At 43.9% G+C, this 22,668-nt stretch overlaps 1 protein-coding gene across 1 annotated transcript in view; it reads left to right on the top strand.

The window, feature by feature from the left end:
* GPC1 (glypican 1) overlaps positions 1-22,668 on the top strand; it is a 316,953-nt gene that overhangs the window by 143,703 nt on the left and 150,582 nt on the right. Inside the window, exon 2 of the mRNA XM_054039262.1 lies at positions 15,821-15,979. Within this exon, the coding sequence (XP_053895237.1) occupies positions 15,821-15,979 (159 nt within the window). The remainder of the gene's footprint in view (positions 1-15,820; positions 15,980-22,668) is intronic.

Below are 22,668 nucleotides of genomic sequence, written 5' to 3'. Positions count from 1 at the left end.
ACTGCTAATGCAAGATATGGAAAACTTGATGTAGTAGTTATTAATGCTATAACTTCAAATAACTAGAATGCTTAGTATTAATCTAAGAAGACATGGAGAAAGATCCTGCTTAATGAATTGCTTTCCTTCTTCCATAAGGAGGTTACATGCTTAATGAAGACCAACACATATTTACATGAATAATTTATTTGTATGGTCCACAAGACTTTGATTAATCTTCATGTGATAGGATAGGAACCATATTTCTATAATGTAGTATAAGATCTAGCTGTGGATAAAAGTCACTTTGTTTAAAAAACTGCAAGTCAGAACATTGGATAAGAGGCCGTTATGCTCAGGACAACTCTGAAAGTGGTCAATAACAGTAGATTATGGAATGAAGCGTCAATATTTCCTCAGAAGTCTTATGTAAAAAGACAAGATAATTCTTGCCTTCTCTAACATGCCTTATGGGGGCCTCCTGTCTTCATAGACGTTAACAGAAAACAGCATAATACTAAACTGCGTATGTGTCTCTTCTGTAACCAGACGTACACAATATTTTTAAAGTGTTCTAGTTTGAATTGGATTTTTTTCTAAGGGTAGTTTACTCTCAGGGTGCTAATTGAAGACCATCGACTCCATCACAAGGCCTTATGTAATGGATCTCCTCCCCACGCACGGAGCAAGCTGCTCAGGAGCCATTATTAGACTCCATGCACCTGAGGCCAGTAGAATCAGTGCTGTGGAGAGAGATGCCGGGGAACAATGCACTTTGGTATGCAGGAGTAACTGTATCAGTTCTGCTAGATTTAGGATTTTCATTGCCTGCAGAATATGTGGATTTGACACTTAAATCATTCTTTAAGGTGCCACCGGACTCCTTGTTGTTTCTGTGGATACAGATTAATACGGCTCCCCCCTGATACTTTAAATCATTCTTTCATCCCTGTCTCAAACCTCTGAAAAAGATATTCACTGTAAATCATCAAGCATCTCCTACCTTGCCCAAAAGCATAGGCTTCAAACAACTCATTAGGTCCTATTTTGCCCTCAGATACATGCATGCAGTACACATTCAGGTCAGTGGTGTGGTCACACCTGTGTAACTAAGTTTGGAATTGAGGTCTACATAGAGAAATAAGTGTGGTGTCATGGCTAGGGTCTGGAAAAGTTTGTGAATGAAGAGGTTAACATTAGGCAGGTAAACCGCTTTAACATAGATTGTTTCAGCAGGAGTTAAGGACATTGTCAATATATGTGGCATTTTCTACGATCCGTTTCTTTAGGGGATTTGCTATTGAAACGTACACACGTGACCTTAGAAGCTACAAGAATATCATTTCATTTGAAGCCTCTGCCTTATCCACTTTGTTTAATATTCTTCCAGGGCATGGTGGTGGCCTTTACCCTTGTCTTTGTTAATTAACTTTTTCTTTGCCATGTTAACATTCCCCATAATCGCCTCCCTTCTTGGAGGCTTGGATGAAGCAAATGAGTGCCACACTTCTACTGCATCTGAATGCGGCTGGATTGACAGCCCCTGGAGACTGAAGTCCTCAGGTGAATCACAGAACAAGTAGAGAACAGACAGTGAAAGTTTCCAAATGCTGCCCCACCAGTTTGCTGCAGTCCAGACCCCTGATTTAAATGGGCCACACCTGTGGCTGGCAGAGTAGTTCAGATGCCTTTATATCCATTAAAATGTAATGGGGCCAATTGCAGTTTTACCTCACCCCCAAAGACAGACAGACAAACACACACACACTGTATTCATTATGTCACAATTTCGCTGTAAGGCAGTTATCAGATAGTGCTAACCTGGTACAGTTCTGACTCTATGCAGTAACCAGGTTAGGTTGTTTTATTTATCCAACAGTGTATTGATGTCTTAATAAGCCCATCTGTAGGAGGAGTAAGAAGGTAGGATGTGGTAGGAGGAGGTCTTATCGATTATCTATAATCTCTCTTGGTCAAAAGCAGGGGGGTGTGTGTGTGTGTGTGTGTGTGTGTGTGTGTTGGTCAGAATGCTTATAGTGTGTAGTACTTAGACTGATTAAACATATCCAGGACTTCATTTTTTTTACCTTGTTTTTTTTAACATTGATGTTAAAAGGCACAAAGCACTTGTTTTCTTTATCTGAAATGAGAATATTACCTGATTGCAGATAGTGCTGGCTGTTTGAGGAACCATCAAATGGTAAGGAGATAAAAATGCTGCACACACACACACACACACACACACACACACACACACACACACACACACACACACACACACACACACACACACACACACACACCGGAGACATTCAGTCACTCTCCGTTGGGAACGACAGAAATTGTATTTCATTTTCAGTAGAATACCAATTTACAGTCAGATCCTAATCACTATGCTCGCACCACAAGCACCATTGAAGTCTGTGAGGCTCTTTTCGTGGTAAGGTGGGAAAGATTGGCCCATGCTCTTTCCAAATGTTCTCAGCCAGTTAACACCAACACTGCAATGCGATAGAGTTTAGATTGAAAAGAGAATACCTTGTAGCTGCTGTTGTATTTTGTGTAGCGAGTTTGACAGCAGTGTGGATGGTACCGTAGAACCTCACAGTTACGAACACCTCAGGAATGAAGGTTGTTCGTAACTCTGAAATGTTCGTAACTCTGAACAAAATGTTATGGTTCTTTCAAAAGTTTGCAACTGAACATTGATTCGGTACAATTTGAAACTTCGCTATGCAGAAGAAAAATGCTGCTTTTCCTTTATTTTTTAGTAGTTTACATTTAACACCGTATTGTATTATATTTGCTTTTTGTGTATGTTTGTCTCTGTTTGCTGCCTGATTGCGTACTTCCGGTTCCAAATGAGGTGTGTGGTTGATTGGTCAGTTCATAACTCTCTGAGGTTCTACTGTATGTGGAATGAATTCCACATTATCAAAAATTACTAATTGGTACTCAGTGATGCAAATACCAGCATGCCTCCACTATTTCCTGTACAGGATCATATCCCGATACCAAGATGAATGTCAACCTCAAAAATAATTAGATAGGCTCAAGCTATGAAGTTTGGATCTGGATCCAGATCTGAACTGTTCTGATCTGGGTTTTTAGCCATAACAATAATAAAGGACCATATTCTCCTCTTTGCAGAAAGGATTTCAACTTCTTGAGCCATATTATCTGTTGGGATAACTCCATTTAATGTGAAAGACAAAAGCTGAACTAATTATACACTACTTTTTTGAGTAGTGTCCCTCTGATGCTCCACTTCAGGTGCACATGTGCCTCTCAGGCTCTTGATCAGAGACTTTCAATTAGCGGTGTCTGTTCAGCCTGTGCATGCGCCAGATGCTTCCTCCTGCTGGACACCAAGGTCATATAGGGCTGTGCAGGAAAATTGCCCTCCATTCCTTCTCAGCCACCTCAGCCTGAGCTGGAGCCTTAGCATGTCCACCTTGAGCGTGCCTCGGCTTTTCAGTTTTTCTATAGTTGTTAAGATCAGTTAGTTGTTAGTACAGTTATCTAACTAATTATAATAGTGAGAGGATTGGGTTTTTTCTGCTCTCTTCCCTCCAGGAGACTTGTTTACCTGGCAGGGCATGCTTGGCTTTCCAGGCTTCAGACTTTGCCTCTCCTGCCGAGAGGCTGTACCTATGAGTGACAGCCACTCTAAGCGTCTCCTTTGCTTAGGGTAGTCCCGCCTTTCCCAGAAGGACAGCTGCTTCCTGGCCCTCAAATCCAGGGCAAGGAAAAAACCGGGAGATTAAACTCAGACTGTTAATGATTGAACACTCACTTCAGCTAGCTTCTGCATCAGGTCTGGGAACACCCTATACATCTGTCTCCCAACAGATCCAGTGCCCCTTCAACCTCGGCACAGGCTTCCCCTAAGAAAGGGAGGACATTGGAGGCTTCAGAGTAGGCTTCTCAAAAGAGGAGCACAGACTCTCACTCTAGGGAGCCAGTTCAGAAGAAGTTCAGGTCCCTGACAAGATCTATGGTCTCCGAAGCCTTGACCTTTTGACTCAGTACTGTTGAGTCGAAGGACTTCTCCTCTCGTGCCAGTGGGGCCACAATGTTCTGGAGCTCAAAGAAGAGACGCAGCTTCAGTTGGGCCTCAGTGCCCTCTGAGCAAGGAGGATGAGCATAGGCACTCAGGACTGGCACCGTTGAGCTCAACCCAGGCACCGGTACCTATGCGCTTAGCCCAGCCACCAGTACCTACATGCTCAGCACACACGGCATCAAATAAGTAACTGCGCCAAACACCATCGGCATATACTTTGGTATGTCCACTATCAATGGTATCATCTGCTTTGGTGACCTCAGCTACCACATTGGTACCGATCCTGTACTCAGCACTACAAGAATTTAGGTATACAAAGGATCTCTCAATAATGGATGAACTGGAGTCCCTGCTCTTTACATCCACACCCTAAATTCTTAACTTAGGTTCTGCTCCATCTGGGGATAGTGCTTGAAAGTCACCTGAAGTGGGGCACCTGTTGGCACATGACTCTTAGAAGAAGAAGCGGCTAGTCACTTTGTGCAGTAACTGTGGTTCTTCCAGATGTGTCCCCCATGGCTGCTCCAGTACCCACCCTTCTTCCCCCTCTGCTTCAGACTGTTCCTTGGTGGACATTTGGGTGGAGAAGGAACTGTGGGTGGCTTGCCCACACCCCCTTATACTACCTCGATTTTTGGCACGAGGGGGCATAGGGCGCATGTGCAGGCTGAATAGACAGTGCTAACTGAAAATCTCTGATCAAGGACTTGGGAAGCGCATGCACATCTGCAGTGGAGCGCCCATAGGGGCAGACATCTGGAGGAACCACCATTACTGCACAAAATGAGTAACCCCTTCTGCAGTGGAGTTACCCTAGCAGAGAATTTGTCCCACTGAGATTCCTCTGCATTGCTCCATGTGGGATTCTGCTTCATAATCCAATGAATCTCCATAGAGCCACCTGAATCCCAAGACTCCCAGGGAGGCCCGCATATCTCAGCACAGCTGCACTGATGGTCTTTATCCAGTCTCCCTCCATAGCTGTATATTAACAGCTGTAGAGGAATTCCTGCTTCCCGCAGCATTAATTTCTGATCAGATGTCCTATCACATATTCACAGAGCCTGCAATGGGGCAGGCCACAGACAGCTGAGGCTCCCCGCTGCATCAGACCCTCCATACCTTGCAATCCGTAGGGAGCCCCTAGGAGTCAAGCCAGAGAAATTGTAAATCCAAACTGGCGCTATCACCCCACCCCACATCTCTGAGCTGGTGCTCATCTTCCATGGCGCGCCATCCTCTGCTTCTGAGCTGGCATTCCCCCTTCCTTGACCCTCCACTACCCATCACTCAGAACTAGTGCTCCCCTTCCATGCCTGCCCCCGGGCATGCCTTCCTCCCATTTACTTCTGAGGACAGAGGGGAAAATGTAGCCCAAAGTATTTTGGCAGAACATGAAAGAACTGCTGTGGATATGATGTGCAAGCACTTTAGTGACTCCACTGGCATTAAATGTAAACCTAAAACCAATAAACCAGCATTTTGCAATATAAGCAATCAGCAGAGAATTAGGTGACCTTATAGTTACTCTTTAGGCTAACAAAGTAACTGGTTTTGACAGACAAACCTTTAAAGGGCAGGAACAAGACTTACCGTGGTTGGCTAATATCCTGATTTCCTATACAAATAGCTTTCTTTTGCACTCTGATTTTGCACACAGCACTGCTAGGCTATGTTTGATAGCAGTGATATTGGGCAGATCATTTAACCTATCCATGCCTCACTGTAATGGGCATAATGATAGCTAGCTACCTTACACAGGAAATGGTGCTGATCACTGGGGCTGCTGCTATTGGGGTCAGCCAGCACTCTTCCTCAGCACCCATGTGCTTTGACAACCTACTGCTCTTCCGTGGAAGGGGCAGGATTCACCTGTGGAGCATGTGAGGACATTCTTCCCTCACTTGCCCCAGAAGCCAGGGACAGCTGGAGGGGATAAGGAAGAGCTGGGGGTGGGGAGCGCCCTCTTTCAGAGACTGTTGGTTGTGGGAAGGACAAGGGTGTACGCATCCCAGCGAACAAAGGGGAATCAGGCCCAAGAGCATACACATGTACGTGCATGGGGTATGGGGAAGGCTGGGAGCACAGGCTGTCTCCTTATGGGAGTTCTGAGATAGCAGCAGTGGGAGCTGATGACATGGTACTGCCATAAGAATACATGTGAGCTAGCTGGCTCACATGTGAGGTGCTTTGAGATCCTCAGGTGATAGGCCCTACTGAATATAAGTGCAAGAGTAGAAGCAGTAAGTTGTGGCTCCTTCCCTTCATCAGAGAATTGCTTCTTTGGTGGTTATATTACTTTCAGATGAAAAGGCTCTGAAATGCCCCTCAGACACAGGGCATGGGATTTTCTTCTGTTGTCCTGCTTCTTTGCAAGATGTTGGGAATTTTTCTGACACATCCTGTTGTTCTCCTGCCTTGCTTTTCACCTGCCGCAATTACTTTGACACTTGCAAAAGCAGCAGCATATGCTTGGGCTGACTATTTCATTCTCCCATCACTGCCCGCATCTGACTTTCATTAGCATTAATAGGAATTAGGCATGCAGAAATACAGAGGTATACTGGGGGAAGTAAGTGGGATAACTTTGGACTTCTTTGGCAGTTTGGATCAAACCATTCACTAGCTGACTCTGACTGATGGGCTGAACTTTTGATGCCCCTGAATTATTTTACAGCTACAGTTAGAAAGCTGGCTGAAGGAGAGATGTATTTGAGATTTCACTTAATTACAGCAAACCTGAAAATTAGAAAGTCCAGCCAAATTTTTAATTGAGTAGGTGTCTCAATGTTTGAGTGCTCAATCTAAGAACACCAAGGAGCTGCCGGTGCTCAGATTGGGCATCCAAAATCTGATGCATGCAGTCCAGTGGCCACTTTTTTGGTGGTTCTCAAACTTTTTTTTTTTTGCAAACCACTTGAAAATTGCTGAGGGTCTTGGCAGACCACATAATGATCTTTCCAAATATTGTTTGTACCGTTATCTAACTATTGTAAAGCATGTTGGATAAAAGCACTATATTTTTAAAAAGTTAACATTTTTTTGTTCTACAAATAAAAGCACACAACTCATATTTTAGTATCAGTAGTCTTACCTTTCTAATGCAATGGATGTGCCCTCTCTCCCCCGCCGCAGCAGCCCCCGAGCTGGGGGCTGGGAAGGAGGGGGTCTCTCCCTCTCTCCCCCATCACAGCAGCCGTCGAGCTGGACTGGGAAAGAGGGGATTCTCTGCCTCTCTCCCCCTGGCAGCAGCCCCTGAGTTGGGGCTGGGAAGGATGGGGGTCTCTCCCCCACCACAGCAGCCACAGAGCTGAGCCTGGGAAGGAGGGCTGTCTCTCCCTGGCAGCCACAGCCCTGGCGCTGTGGAAAGTCGCCTCTTTCTCTGGCCACCACAGCCCTGCACGTTTCAAATTCCCCCCACCCCCTCTTCTCACCCCACTGCCTCCTCCCACCTACCTCCTATTCCCCCCAAGGCCACAACCTCACCTTACATGTGCATCTTCTCCAGGGTCCAGGTACCTAATTAGTGGAGCCCCACCTGCACAGCTCCACTAATTAGGTGGATGGCCCTTCATTCTCTCATGTGTGGCTGCCCAGGCGTGCACCTTATAGGGAACTATCTGCAGACCACCTGAATGGAGCTTACAGACCACTGGTGGTCCGTAGACCACAATTTGAGAACGTCTGGTCTAGAAGAATAAAATGAGTTTTGGAAGAGACCTACATATACGGTCTCAAATACTAGGGGAAGAATTACAACTGATTTGTCACAACCTGAAATAAATGAACCTCTGGAGAAATAATTTTGAAATAATTTGCGTTTATATACTAAAATACATTCCATCCAAATAACCCAAAGCCCTATACAAACAATTAATTAAATCTCTCATCTCCTTTGTGAGATAGGGAAGCATTATTAGTATACAAACAGTACTAGTCAATATTTTCATTAATGACTTGGATAATGGAGTGGAGAGTTTGCTTATAAAATTTACGGTTGATACCAAGCTGGAGGAGGGAGGAGGAGAAGAGGGGTTGCAAACACTTAGGAGGACATGATTAGAATTCAAAACAACCTTGACATATTGGAGAATTGGTCTGTAATCAGCAAGATAAAATTCAAAAATGACAAGTGCAAAGCACTACACTTAGGAAGGAAAAATCAGATGTACAACTACAACTTGGGGAAAACTGGCTAGACGATAGTACTGCTGAAAAGGATCTCGGGGGGGTTATATGGATCACAAATTGAACATGAGCCAACAAATGTGATCTTGTTACCAAAAAGGCTAATCTCGTTCTGGGGTGTATTAACAGGCACATCATATGTAAGACATGGGAGGTAATTGTTCCACTCTACTTGGCCCTGGTGAGGCCTCACCTGGAGTATTGTGTTCCATTTTGGGAGCCACGCTTTAAGAAGAGATGTGGACAAATTGGAGAGAGACCATAGGAGAGCTGTAAAAATGATAAAAGGCTTAAAATGTGAGCTGTGAGGTAAGGTTAGGAAAAATGGGCATGTTTAGTCTTGAGAGAAGAAGCCTGAGGGAGGGACCTGATAGTCTTTAAATATGTTAAAGGCTGTTATAAAGAGGTTATAATTCTGTGGGACACAGTCTTTGCGGATGTTACACACCATGCAGATATCTTGAAGCCAGTGTGTACTTTTGGCAGAGAGTTTGGCCCTTTGGCTTTTCCAAGACTCCACTGGCATAAGAAGAATGAGAATCTGAGAGTTCTTCAGGAAATATGAGTCTTTTGTAGGAAGGTGTGTTGTGCTACCAATTGACCTATCAAACAAGCTGATTGTGTTGTTTTTTTAAAGTAGAAAATGTAATTTTGAATTTATATCTTCTCTTTATTTAAAAATTATGGGAGTGAATTTTGAATACTTAAGGAAGTGAGGAGCTAATATCCCTGGGTTGAGCAAAGCACAGTGTGGGCAGATACCGGGCAGACTTCCCCACACAGCTCTGCCAAGGCAGCTCACTCCTGACTCAGCAGCATCACTGCCCTACATCACTCCTGAACGTCACTTTGTCAACAGTGCTGTAGTGGTTTGGAGATTTGAACAAACAAGAGTTAGGAAGAGATGGCCAGACTCATGATCTTGGATATTATTGGAATCCAAGCCTCTGAAATTGAAAGGATGGTTCTCTCAGAACCTGATCCAAAGTTTACTGGAGTCATTGGGAGTCTTTCCATTGGGGTTTGGGTTAGGCCCTAAATAAACTGCTAAATTTGCTTCTGTGATGCTGTGCCTCCACTCTGTAAAGCTTTTCTTGGGAGGTAGGAGTAATGTGATGTTAAACAGAATGGTAGCAATGTGCATCATCTTTATACTAGGAGAAGCTTCTTAACTAAGAGCTCTGTGGGGAAGAAGACTGTATCTCATGGATTTACTTCTTACAGCACTTCTATACCTGGCTGTTCACTCTAGATATTTGCAGGCAATCTCTTGCCAAATACATATAGAGATATTTATAACACAACTTCAGCAAAGAAGAAAATGACATAATAAAAGCAAATTAGCAAACGAGTGCACTCTGAAATAAATGGAAAGCAAAAATACAATGTGTAGCACACCTATTTTGAGCCCATAAATAAATAATGACTGTGAACCCTGCAAGTATAGGTCAGATTAAAAACCAAAGCACAGCTTTTTCACAGGGCTTTAAAACTCTTTCTATATTTTGTGAAATGCATTTGAATTGCGAAGAGGAATGCTGGAAACTTCACTCTCCCACTGAGATAAAATACTGTGGTGTTAAAAAAATAAATATTGTTTTAAAAAGAACTGAATCTGCTTTGGGTTAAAAGTGCTTAAAATAGATTTTTAGGTTCAAACCACAAAAATTGTGGAAAAATAAGCAATTTTAGCTTTGAGGTTTTTCTTTTCTGTTTTTCTGTGTGTCTGTCTGTCTTCCATTCCTTTTCTCTGAAAAGCATTGGCTGGAGGCTGTTTGGTGCTCTGTTAGCACAGAAAGGTTTTGGAATGATGCCATTTACTCAAATGTACCCCGTGCATTTGACAGGGATGGGGGAGTGGAAATTTTTGTCTGGTCATCTCATGTTTTAATTGGCGACCCTCAAATTTTTGCTGCTCCTCATTGTGTGTAATGAAACTTTGACACTGCGCTGGGTTCTGTCTCTCAGTGCTGCTTCCTCCCCAAGGGGAGATGCTGTTCTCCTCTGGACTGGAAAGCCTCAAGTTTTTTTCCTTTCTTTTGTTTCAAAATCCATTGCAAAGGAACCTGCTTGACCTGCAACTTTTATGCATGTGCAGTTGTCTCCTCAGTGGAGCCATGAAGCATGCTTGCCATGGTTTCCAGCTTGGCAGTCTCATGTTTGAAAGGGGGCTGTTCTTTTGTACCCACTCCACAGCCTGAAACCTTTTTGTTACGTTGGAAAGAAGGGGTTTGACATAGATGCCAGGTCATAGGATATTGCCTGGAGTGGCGGGGAGACATTGGTTTATTAGCAGGATTTTAAAGGGTTCCTAATAACTCTTCATCTGTCCTACAAGCACTTTAGCTTGTGAATAACTTTACACACAGGAGGAATGGGGCTACTCGTGTGTAAAGTTACTCATGTTATTAAGTGCGTGCAGGATCAAGCCTTACTTTTAAAGCAAAACTAAGAGTATCTCAAAATCTGTCCTGACTCAAGGCCGTGCATTGGTAAAGGCTGTCTTTGGAGTTGGTTTGTTTGGAGACCTTAAATGAAGTCTGACATTGCAAGGCCTCACCTCAAACTGACTGCAAGTGAAGGCGAGGTGGAAAGGCCATAATGATGTATTTAATGGATGTGTACTCCAGTAGGGCAAGTGTAAATAAAACCAAATCCCCTGTTACAAGCCATGTGAGTCAGAGGAGTGTACGCCAGTAACTGAAAATTCTGGGCAAGAAGCAAGTTTTAAATTTTCTATGACAGGAAACAAGGGTATGTCTTGGTGAGAAACTATAGCTCGTCCTCTCCCCCTGTGCCCCTAAGCAGGGCAGTAATCCTTACACTGGCTTTTTCATAAAATGTAGTTTTATAAGTACAGGGCGGGATGGGGGAATGGATTGTCAGAGGCTAGTTCATGAGAGAGAAAACTGGGGCAAGAAAGGTGTTAAACAAGAAAGACAGTTGAAACTTTATTTGGCAGGGATGTCATGTTACACAGTGTTTGTGTGTGGTTCTTCTGAAATGGGATCTTTCTGCTTCTGCTTGTTTGCCTATCTGGGCCAATTGGTTTCTGTTGTGCCTTTTACCTTGGGGGAAGCCAAGAGAAAGGACCATTTGGAGTCAGGAGACCTTGTAGGAAATGTTGCCTTCCCTAAGATGGGAAGGCAGGAGCAAGTGGAGGCCAGGGGTGGAAATTCAGGTGCCGAAGTTTAATTTAATCTAGTGTTATCTAGTCTTATGCAACACGGTGATGCAGAAGTGGAGGTGAAGGGCCTCTGAAAGAACCAGGACTCAAGATAATAACTGCAGTCGCATTTGGGTAACATGACATGGCTGCAGGTTAGAGAGGCAGAAGTTCAGATAGAACCTTTGGCAGAACCTAGTCCTGCTAAACCTAATGAAAAGACTCCCATTGATTCCAGTTAAATGGACTCAGGCCCTGAACTCACTGTGCGAGTGTGCACTGTGTTGTCTGTCTGCTAAGGGGAAAATGTGGCCCTCCCACCTTGCAAAAATGGCAGCAGAGCCAGTGTGGTTCTGCTGTGTATGGCAGGGTACATGGAGCCTATGCAGGCTTACACCAACAAATATTGGATGACATCTATCAAAAAAACAAGCATCAGGAGCAAAAATGTTTTCTGTAGTATCACAAATTGACACTGTGCTTAACAGGGTAAGATGCATTCTCTGCTCTGAAGAACTTATAGCCTGTAAGCTTTATACATGGGGATCCCTCATTGATTTTAACGGGACGTTGTCCATTCGGAGGGCTTGCAGGATCAGGCTCTAACATAGACTAGAGAAACACAAGACAAGACATGCTTTTAAGTATATGTTTCAGCTCAGCTATGACATTAAGGCAGCAATCCTCTAAAATTGCCAGCGAAATTGTTGGCAGTCACAATCAAATTACATTAAACATGTTGACTTCAGTGTAATTGGATTATCTCAGTGCATGGTTAAAACAAGATTTTTGAAAAAATGTCTGATTACACAGGTCTACAATTTTTGAGAAGTCGTCTGCTTCAGAGATAAAATGTGCTATTTATTATATATTTTGATGTGCTGAATTCAAATATGACAATTAAAACAACTGATTGGCTACTGTTTCTAAGATATTTAAGTTTTTACATTTTATGTCTATGTATATTGTGTAGATAGTAGAGTTTTAATCATAAATTGCAAACCTAGGTCTTTTCATGTGTTTATGGTTGCTTTACATGATAATATTTCACCTGTCCTGTTTATGTAACACTTTAAAAATCAGCAAAAGGGTTATATAAATCAAATTTATTATGAAACAAAAGGCAAAAAACTATTCTGTACATAGTTTAGTCCTATTCAGTGTCTACTCGGCACTTCTTGGCTTGTCTCTTGTGTTCATTAAATGGAGCATCTCTTGTCACTGTCCAGCAATAGTCTGCAAGCATTGATGGACTCCATTTGCCCTGATAGCATTTCTCCATAGTTGCAATGTCCTGGTGAAATCACTCGCCGTGCTCGTCGCTCACTGCTCCGCAGTTCGGTGGAAAAAAATCTAGATGAGAGTGCAAAAACGTCTCTTTAGTGATATGTTGCAACCAAGGCTTTTGTGTGCCTTGAGGAGGTTTTCCACCAACAACCTGTAGTTGTCTGCCTTGTTGTTTCCGAGAAAATTTATTGCCACTAATTGGAAGGTTTTCCGTGCCGTCTTTTCCTTGCCATGGTCAAATGCATCATCTTGAAGAAGTTCACGAATCTGAGGACCAACAAAGACACCTTCCTTTATCTTAGCTTCACTTAACCTTGGAAATTTTCCACGGAGGTACTTGAAAGCTGCTTGTGTTTTGTCAATGGCCTTGACAAAGTTCTTCATCAGACCCAGCTTGATGTGTAAGGGTGGTAACAAAATCTTCCTTGATTCAACAAGTGGTGGATGCTGAACACTTTTCCTCCCAGGCTCCAATGACTGTTGGAGTGGCCAATCTTTCTTGATGTAGTGGGAATCTCTTGCACGACTATCCCATTCGCAGAGAAAACAGCAGTACTTTGTGTATCCAGTCTGTAGACCAAGCGAGAGAGCAACTACCTTCAAATCGCCACAGAGCTGCCACTGATGTTGGTCATAGTTTATGCACCTCAAAAGTTGTTTCATGTTGTCATAGGTTTCCTTCATATGGCCTGCATGACCAACTGGAATTAATGGCAAAACATTGCCATTATGCAGTAAAACAGCTTTAAGACTCGTCTTCGATGAATCAATGAACAGTCTCCACTCATCTGGATCGTGAACGATGTTGAGGGCTGCCATCACACCATCGATGTTGTTGCAGGCTACAAGATCACCTTCCATGAAGAAGAATGGGACAAGATCCTTCTGACGGTCACGGAACATGGAAACCCTAACATCACCTACCAGGAGATTCCACTGCTGTAGTCTGGAGCCCAACAGCTCTGCCTTACTCTTGGGTAGTTCCAAATCCCTGACAAGGTCATTCAGTTCACCTTGTGTTATGAGATGTGGTTCAGAGGAGGAGGATGGGAGAAAATGTGGGTCCTGTGACATTGATGGTTCAGGACCAGAAGTTTCATCCTCTTCCTCGTCTGACTCAAGTGAGAATGATTCCGGTGCATCAGGAACCGGCAGTCCTTCTCCGTGGGGTACTGGGCGTATAGCTGATGGAATGTTTGGATAATGCACAGTCCACTTTTTCTTCTTTGACACACCTTTCTCAACTGGAGGCACCATGCAGAAGTAACAATTGCTGGTATGACCTGTTGGCTCTCTCCAAGTCATTGGCACTGCAAAAGGCATAGATTTCCTTTTCCTGTTCAACCACTGGCGAAGATTTGTTGCACAAGTGTTGCAGCATACGTGTGGGGCCCACCTCTTGTCCTGATCTCCAATTTTGCAGCCAAAATAAAGGTGATAGGCTTTCTTAACCATAGTGGTTATACTGCGCTTTTGTGATGCAAAAGTCACTTCACCACAAACATAGCAGAAGTTATCTGCACTGTTCACACAAGTACGAGGCATCTCTGCTCACTTTGGCTAAACAGAAATGTGTCCCTTTGCAAAATCAAACACTGACAAATAAGAGAGCACGATACTGTATGATTTCTAGAGCTGATATAGGGCAATTTGTTCAGCAGAGTGATATAAGCTTCGTTATGATTGCATCATCCATGACTTCTAGGAATAGCATGATGCAATTCATATCATGTATTATGCAATACCAGCTTCAGCTTTCATCATTCATTGTTTTGCCTATAAAGCAAGTACTGTCCAAACCCAGTCACAGACTTATTCATAGATCCAGTCAAAGATGTATTTTAGTCATTTCTGGTTTAAATTGAGATCCCTTCCCTTTATAACTCACTTATCCTCCGCCATTCCCAAGTCAAGGGTCATATATACTGACCCAACAGCATATCTTGAAAACTAGAGCCAATCAACAATTTTAAGCATCATTTTCGTTCTCAGTGACCCAGAATTAGTAAAGTTTGACTACATTTATTTCAGAAGCATTTTGGCTGTAGAGCAGTGTTACATTCAGTTGCACTTTGGTTGGGAGCCAGGGGAAATCCAAGCAGTGTTTGCAGGTGGATGGCTCTTTCTCAAGAATCCTAAAAATGCAGGTAATTTTTAAATGATGCTGCCAACTGAACCTATGCAAATGTTTATTTTGCCCGAACAGAAAGGTTGCAGGAGGCACTGGAGGGACATGGCTTGTAGAATTTTGTTGAATGTATCAAATTTAAAAAACTAATCCTCTCATAGTCATTGCTGCTAATTTATCAAAAAGGCTTGTGTTTAAAACAGGCTTTTCACCTACAGAGTTCATCTTCTCTCCCTCTCAGGAAGTGATGGTGTCAAATTTGGGGCAGCAGAGTTTTCACCTATTGATACACTTTGTCAAGTATAAGCCGGGTCTAGTAGAACAAAGAGCTGGCATGTGAGCAAGGACCATATTGAGCGAGAACATGCCATATTGGCGTGTTTCTGCTCGTCCTGTCAGCTTCGGCAAATTATAAAGTTTCATTTAAAAAAAAGATTAAAGAAGGAGATTTTAAAAGATACACAGGGGAGTTTGGCACCTAAATGCCATTGACTTTCAAACTCCCCCTCTTTAGTCATGGTTGTGGACCCTTGCTTCAGAGTGGGAAGTGAGGTCACACTGTCTGATTGTTCTGGCTAGGAGTCTCAAACAATTGCTCTAAGAAAAGTGTCAACTGTTGCCATTTGTTTCAGTGTGTTAACTCTGAAGTCTAATGACGACAATTGCAATATCGTTTAATCAGAAACATCCATTTCTTCTGGGGTTCTGGGTAGAGATTGAGATTCTGGGCAGAGTTTGAATAGAGTGCAATATTCCTCTCCCCCCACCCCCTCCACCGTCTGGTTATGAATGAGAAAATTCTTCTTCAAACACAGAGCATCTGCAATAGCAAAATGAAGTAACTTACATTACTGGCTAAATAGGTTGACCTAATTCTGCCCTCAGTTACATAATTAATGAGGGTAGAATTGGATTTGCTATGTGTAGTTTGGATACTTTGATACTAAGGTCATCTTGGATGAAACCTCTTTTTCAGACCCTTTTTTACTGTTTTTCCTCACTTTAGGGGAACACCTGAGAATCTGCCCGCAGGGCTACACCTGCTGCACCAGTGAGATGGAGGAGAATTTCGCAAAAAAAAGCCAAAGTGAATTTGAAGACATGATGACAGAAGCCAGCCGCTCTGCACAGGTGACCCTAACATCTCAGTACAAAAACTTTGATGGTAAGTAAAGAACATACAGCTTACCCAAGTTTTGCTAGTTGCTCTTTAACTGTTGGACTCAGGGTTTTTATTTTTTTATTTTTTTGCTGCCATCTGACTCTTCCTTTGTGTATTGTGTTCTGTAGCTGTTATTGTATCATGGCTTTCAATATGAGTTCTAGCATATGTTGCATTTTCACCAGAGAATTACTTAGAAAATCTGTTTTTATTAAGGACCTTTCAGGAGTCTTCCATCCGTATGTAGCTAAGATCTGTATACATAGGCACAAAAGTGGCTTTTACAGACAACCATAACAACATCGAGTATTAACACAACAGCATAACAACTTAGGTAATTACAAGAAACTTGGCAATATTCCTTGAGCTGTAGCTGAAAAATCACGATGCTGGGGAAGACTCTGATGTCTCTAGTTAGTTTCCTGGTTGAAAAATAGGTTAGCAAGTGTCATTTGCCTTCAGATGCTCATGGCAGAAATTAAATGTAGCACTCACCCGTACAATGCTGTGGAGAAGTATGGTGTCAGGAATACAGCATCACTTTCAAAGCACTAAGCAAAGAATATGGCTGGCTGGCTGCTTTTGTTGCCAGTGGAATCAGTTTTGCAGCACAAGCTGCAAGCTGTGGGCTTTGAGGTCTTAAGGCCAGTGGAAATAAGTGGTTTATTGGCAAAATAGAGCTGACCTATGATTCTGGAACCATATCTATTATCAGCAATACCTATTTTGTAAAAGGCCAGGCATTTAAAATCACAGTCCTCTTACCTTTATCAACGATTGTCATATGGAGGTATAGTTAAAAGAACAGTGTGTGGGAGGGAGGTAATAATGGATAGAAGGGTAAAATTGGAGATTTCAAGAAACACACAGATATACAGAAATTGGCCTGACCTTCAGAAGCAGATAGCCAAGATTAAGGTCTTTTTCACTGAATAGGAAAAAACCAAGGCAATGCATCTCTGCACGGTACATTGCAGCTGCATAGTTGAAGTTGACCATAGCAAAGGGTTTATTTTGAAGCTTGGGATTAATTTGTAATTTTGCCCTGAGAAAAGTTTAAGGCCAGGATTTTCCAAAGTGGCTAGTGATTTTGTTTGCCCAGTTTGACACTGTAAAGGGGCCTGATTTTCAGAAAGGATTGAGCACACTTGCTGCCCTCTGAAAATCAGGCCCCGTCACAGTGCCGTAAATTGGATGCCCAGATATTGTGATATTCAGTAGCACTTTTGAAAATCATGGCCCATATACTTACTCTTACCCTCACATCCAGGGCATGTGACTGAACACAGTTCCACATCCTAGAGGTAACTGAGATAGAATTTGGATCAAAATATTGAGGATTGCACTAACAAACAGAGATTGCCCAGTAGGCAAACACTTTAATAAACCTAATTTTGTTTTATTGTTGGCTTTAAAAAAACCAAAACCAGGGTCCTTCTCTTTCTAAATTTCTGATTGGAGCCACCCAGATGTTCTTTATGATTGTTTTCCAGTATTTGAGAAAAATATTCCTTTCATTTCTCTAAGACATACGTCCAACATTTTTCTTGGGCCCAAAGCAGTATCTGTGTTTAAAAAAAAAAACGAAGTATTACTTTATCAAACCATAACGTACAAATCATTGCTCTTTTGTGGCAGGCATAACCTCAGTTGAGCCCTCAGGCCCAGGAAGATATTTCCTGCTCCTATTACATCTTTTTTAGTTTGCTTAACTATTGCTGCAATCAATATTGGGTTTATGATTTATGCAGGACATGTGATGCAAAAGCGAATTTATCATTTCAGGTTTGAATTTGCCTAGGAGCAGAATTTGACTTTACAACTCCACTGGAAATTTCAGATCGAAGGAGTTGAAGTTGCAGTGGAATTGTGGGGGAGATCAGTTGCAGAAATGATGTAGAAACAAATGGATCTTCAACCGCTGGGATTGCCAGCTGGTTTACAGTTAACAAAATGTTTTGCACACAAGGAGTGATGTTATTAAACAGTCTCAAATATAGGAGTTCCTCTTCCTTCAAACTGGAAGTTTATACTTAGGGCCCTACCAAATTCACAGCCATGAAAAATGCATCATGGACCGTGAAATCTGTTCTTCCCCCATGAAATCTAGTCTTTTGTGTTTTTTGTTTGTTTGTTTGTTTGTTTTTTTACCCTGTACTACTATATAGATTTCACTGGGGAGACCAATGTTTCTTAAACTGGGGGTCCTGCCCAAAAGGGAGTTGGGGGGGTGGTGATGTTGCATTCTATATGATTTTATGAAAGTATGCTGATTAGTGTGAATATAATGTAACTAAAATGTGTTTCATGCAAAAGGTCTCTTGTAAGGTATCATTACAAAGCTTATAATCTACTGAGTGTGGTCATCCTATTTGTATAAATGTATCACTCTTGTATCTGAAACTAGAAATATAAAGTATAACTCGGAGGGTCTATTGTAATTATGCAAAGTGCGGGTCATTAATGGTGGTTTGGAATCTTGATAGCTCCCATTAAAGCAGGGGCAGAAGTAGTCTGGGCACATCAGTTGGCAGTTCCCAAAGGGGTTTCTATGATCCAACCCGTCACAGGGGTTGCAAGGTTATTTTAGGGCAGACATGGTATTGCTACCCTTACTTCTGCGCTACCTTCAGAACTGGGCAACCAGAGAGTGGTGGCTGTTGGCCAGGTGCCCAACTCTGAAGGTGGTTCCCTGCCAGCAGCACCACAGAAGTAAGGGAGGCAATGCTATATCATGCCACCCTTACTTCTGTGCTGCTGCCTTCAGAGCTGGGCGGCCGGAGAGCGGCGGCTGCTGACTGAGGGCCCAGCTCTGCAGGCAGCAGCGCAGAAGTAAAGGTGGCAATACCATACCCAGGGCCGGCTCCAGACACCAGCAAAACAAGCAGGTGCTTGGGGCGGCACATTTCTAGGGGCTGCATTCTGGCGCCAGCCATCATAGGCGCCGACTCCGGGGCATGGGGAAAAAGCGCCCCCACCACCCCAGCTCGCCGCCGCAGCTCGCCTCCGTTCCACCTGCGCCTGCTCCCCTGAGTGCACCACCGCCGCTCTGCTTCTCCCCCCTCCCTCCCAGTCTTGCCACGCAGGAAATAGCTGTTTCGTGCAGCAAGGCTGGGAAGGAGGGAGGGAGGAGAAGCTGAGCAGCGGGCGCTCGGGGGAGGTGGCACTAGTGAAGCGGAGGTGAGCTGGAGCGGGGAGCAGTTCCTCTACCCCCGTTACTTCCTGCACCCCCCCCACCCTAGCTCACCTCCACTCCACATGCTCCCCTGAACGCGCCGCTGCTCCGCTTCTCCACCTCCCTCGCCTGAGAGGGAGGGGGGAGAAGCGGAGCAGAGGCGCGCCCGGTGGAGTAGGCGGAGCGGAGGTGAGCTAGGGCGGGAGGTCGCGGGAGGCCCGCAGGAAGCAATGCGGGGGGGGAATGCGGCACGCCCGGGGGAGGAGGCGGGGCTGGGGATTTGGGGAAGGGGTCTGGAAGGGGTGGAGTTGGGGCGGGGCAGGGGGACACGGGGGAAAAAAAGAGGGGGCAGCCAATATTTTTTTTTGCTTGGGATGGCAAAAATCCTAGAGCCGGCCCTGACCATACCATGCCATCCTTACTTCTGTGCTGCTGCTGGTGGCGGCTCTACCTTTAGAGCTCAGCTCCCAGGAGCAGCCACTGCTCTCCAGCTGCCCAGCTTTGAAGGCAGCGCCGCTGCCAGCAGCATTGCAGAAGTAAGGGTAGCAGTAACGCAACCCCCCATACAATAACCTTGCGATTGCCCTCACAACTCCTTTTTCGGTCAGAACCCTTACAATTACAACACTCTGAAATTTCACATTTAAATAGTTGAAATAATGAAATTTACTGTTTTTAAAATCCTATGACTGTGAAATTGACCAAAATGGACTATGAATTTGGTAGGGCCCTATTTATGCTCCTTCCAGTGATGGACACAGGTATAAATGTCCTTGTAGGTTTTGTACTGTATCAGCAGCTTCCAATACTATTAACTACTAGGTTTTGATGAATTACCTGTTAAGCGGTGGAAAGGCCCTTCGTTGGCTTTGTCCCTTCCTTTGGGAGAGATCCCAAAGTATGGTAATAAGTGCTTTTCCCCCTCCCCCAGGTCACTCATGTATGGAGTTCTGCAAGATTTCATCTTTTCATCCCTCTTGTTTGATGTTTATCTTTGGCCTGTAGGGGAGAGAGAGTGCTGTGTTCTGGCTTGCAGGGTTATTGGTATGTGGATAACCCTGAGCACCTCATCTCCTTTTTGTTGTAGGAGGGAAGTATTTGAGGGAATGGGACAGAATAGTGGATGTAATTTCCCTTGGAATGGGGTGTATAACCTTTGCTAATATTATTTACAGCCTGGAGGTCACATTATTCACAGAGTCTCTGGTGGCAGGATGGCATGTTGGTAGCCTGGAGGCTACCACTTTCCCTTTCTGTTGCAGATTGCCTCACAGCAAATCATGTCTTTGTAATCTCAGTGGTGATCACTGCAATAGCATTTAGTTGTAAAGGACCCAGAAACTTCATCTAGAAAATGCCCACCTCATTAGTACTGTCCTCTACACTGGTGTTGCACATGCAACTTTGGGAGCAATTCAGCCTGTTGGTTTTGTCTGTAAAGCCCCAAATGATCTGACAGCCTGTTCTCTGAAAAATCACCTCTGCCCAGTTACAGGAATTACAATCCACTGTGTCACTCTCACTGTCTGCTCCTGGGGCAAACTCTGAAGGTGTTTATAGGGCAACAGTCAAAATAGTATGTAGGCATGAAATTTGGATTTTAAAAAACATAACTATGGAATTGAACTCTGTTCTTGCCATCCTAAGATTTGATTATCCTCTGCATATTCTTTATTATCTGAATTCTAGATTCCCAGGGCAGTTTAACTCGATATGGACTGGAGCAATGGGCTATAGAGATGTATAGGGACCTACTCAGGATTTGTTTATAAGGAAGGCTAGTTATGGCTCAGTTAGCTTTTTCTTGTGGCTCATTTACTTGCAAATCTTGCCCTGTTTCTATATTTCAGATTGTTGAAAGAAATGTGAAGATAACTGGGACTGTCTGTTGGGAGGTGAGGGTTGTGGAGATTGTCTACATTTCAAACATTTTTCTCACTTCAAAAGGACATAGATTTTAGTCTGCAATTTGCCCTGCTTTAAAATTGATGTAGTCTGAAAAGGGGTGGGGGTCAAATGTTGATACCTACATGGGGGGGAAAAAAATCCCCCTACGTGGACAAAAAACTGCAAAAAAAAAGTGTGGTACTCCCTCTGCTGGTTGGAAAGCAGTAGCTAGCCAACAAACTCCCTGAGTCATGCCAACAGCAGTCACTAGCCATTCTATTTGTAAAAGCCTCTTTGGCAAAATTCACTGTTCTTTGTTGTTTCTCCATCACAAATATGTGTGCCTGTGTGCACACATGGAGTATTTTTAAGAGGTCGAGAAATCTCTTACTTTTTCAAGGTTTCAGATAAAACTTAAAAGTTGTTGTTTTTCAAATCAGTTATTGATTACAACCAATGCCTGGTAAATCTCTGATCCACCTGAAGAAGGCAAATGAAAAGATCTGATAGCATTATACTATATATTGGTGGTTACATCTTATCTAGAATACATCTCAACTCATTTATACTTCCCAATTTTTTATATAGCTGATGCTAGCTACTGTAGTTCTGTACCTGTCTGTAGGATAGCTACTCCACTCCTTCATCTCAGGGTATGTCTACACTACGAAATTAGTTCGAATTTATAGAAGCCGGTTTTATTGAAATCGGTTGTATACAGCCGATTGTGTATGTCCACACAATAAAATGCTCTAGGTGCTCTAGTCGGCAGACCGCGTCCACAGTACGAGGCTAGCGTCGACTTCCGGAGCATTGCACTATGGGTAGCTATCCCACAGCTATCCCACAGTTCCCGCAGTCTCCGCCGCCCCTTGGAATTCTGGGTTGAGATCCCAATGCCCGGATGATGCAAAACAGTGTCGCGGGCGGTTCTGGGTACATGTCGTCAGGCCCCTCCCTCCCCCGTCACAGCAACGGCAGACAATAGATTCGCGCCTTTTTATCTGGGTTAGTTACCTGGGTTACCTGTGCAGACAACATGGAGCCCGCTCAGCACAGCTGAGCTCACCGTCACCATATATCCTCTTGGTGCCGGCAGACGTGGGACTGCATTGCTACACAGCAGCAGCTGCTAACTGCCTTTTGGCGGTAGACGGTGCAGTAGACTGGTAGCCTTCATCGGCGATCTGGGTGCTGGCAGCCGTGGGGCTTGCCTTTTGGCAGTAAATGGTGTATTATGACTGTTAGCCGGCCTATTACAAGTCGGGTCATCGCACATTAGCAGAGTCTTCCCTGAGCAGCAGCTCGTGCAATAGGCCTGAAGACCATCGTCATACACCACCCCGTATTTGCTGCCAAGCACCCAGAAAGATGCCGAGGGCTATCAGTCACGCTGCACCGTCGTCTTAAGATGTAAAAAATAGATTTTCTCTGTATTCATTTGCTTCCCCCTCCCTCCGTCAAATCAACGGCCTGCTAAACCCAGGGTTTTCAGTTTAATCTTTGGGGGGGACCAGTCTGTGACAGTTGTTTGTGTCTCTCCCTGATGCACAGCCACCGTTCTTTATTTTAATTCCCTGTGCCTGTACGCCATGTCGTCACTCGGCCCCCCTCCCTCCTTCCCCTAGGC

This window comes from Malaclemys terrapin, chromosome 9 (genome assembly GCF_027887155.1).
Source record: "Malaclemys terrapin pileata isolate rMalTer1 chromosome 9, rMalTer1.hap1, whole genome shotgun sequence".
Taxonomy (NCBI): Eukaryota; Metazoa; Chordata; order Testudines; family Emydidae; genus Malaclemys; species Malaclemys terrapin.
This window is presented reverse-complemented; position numbering and strand designations above follow the sequence as displayed.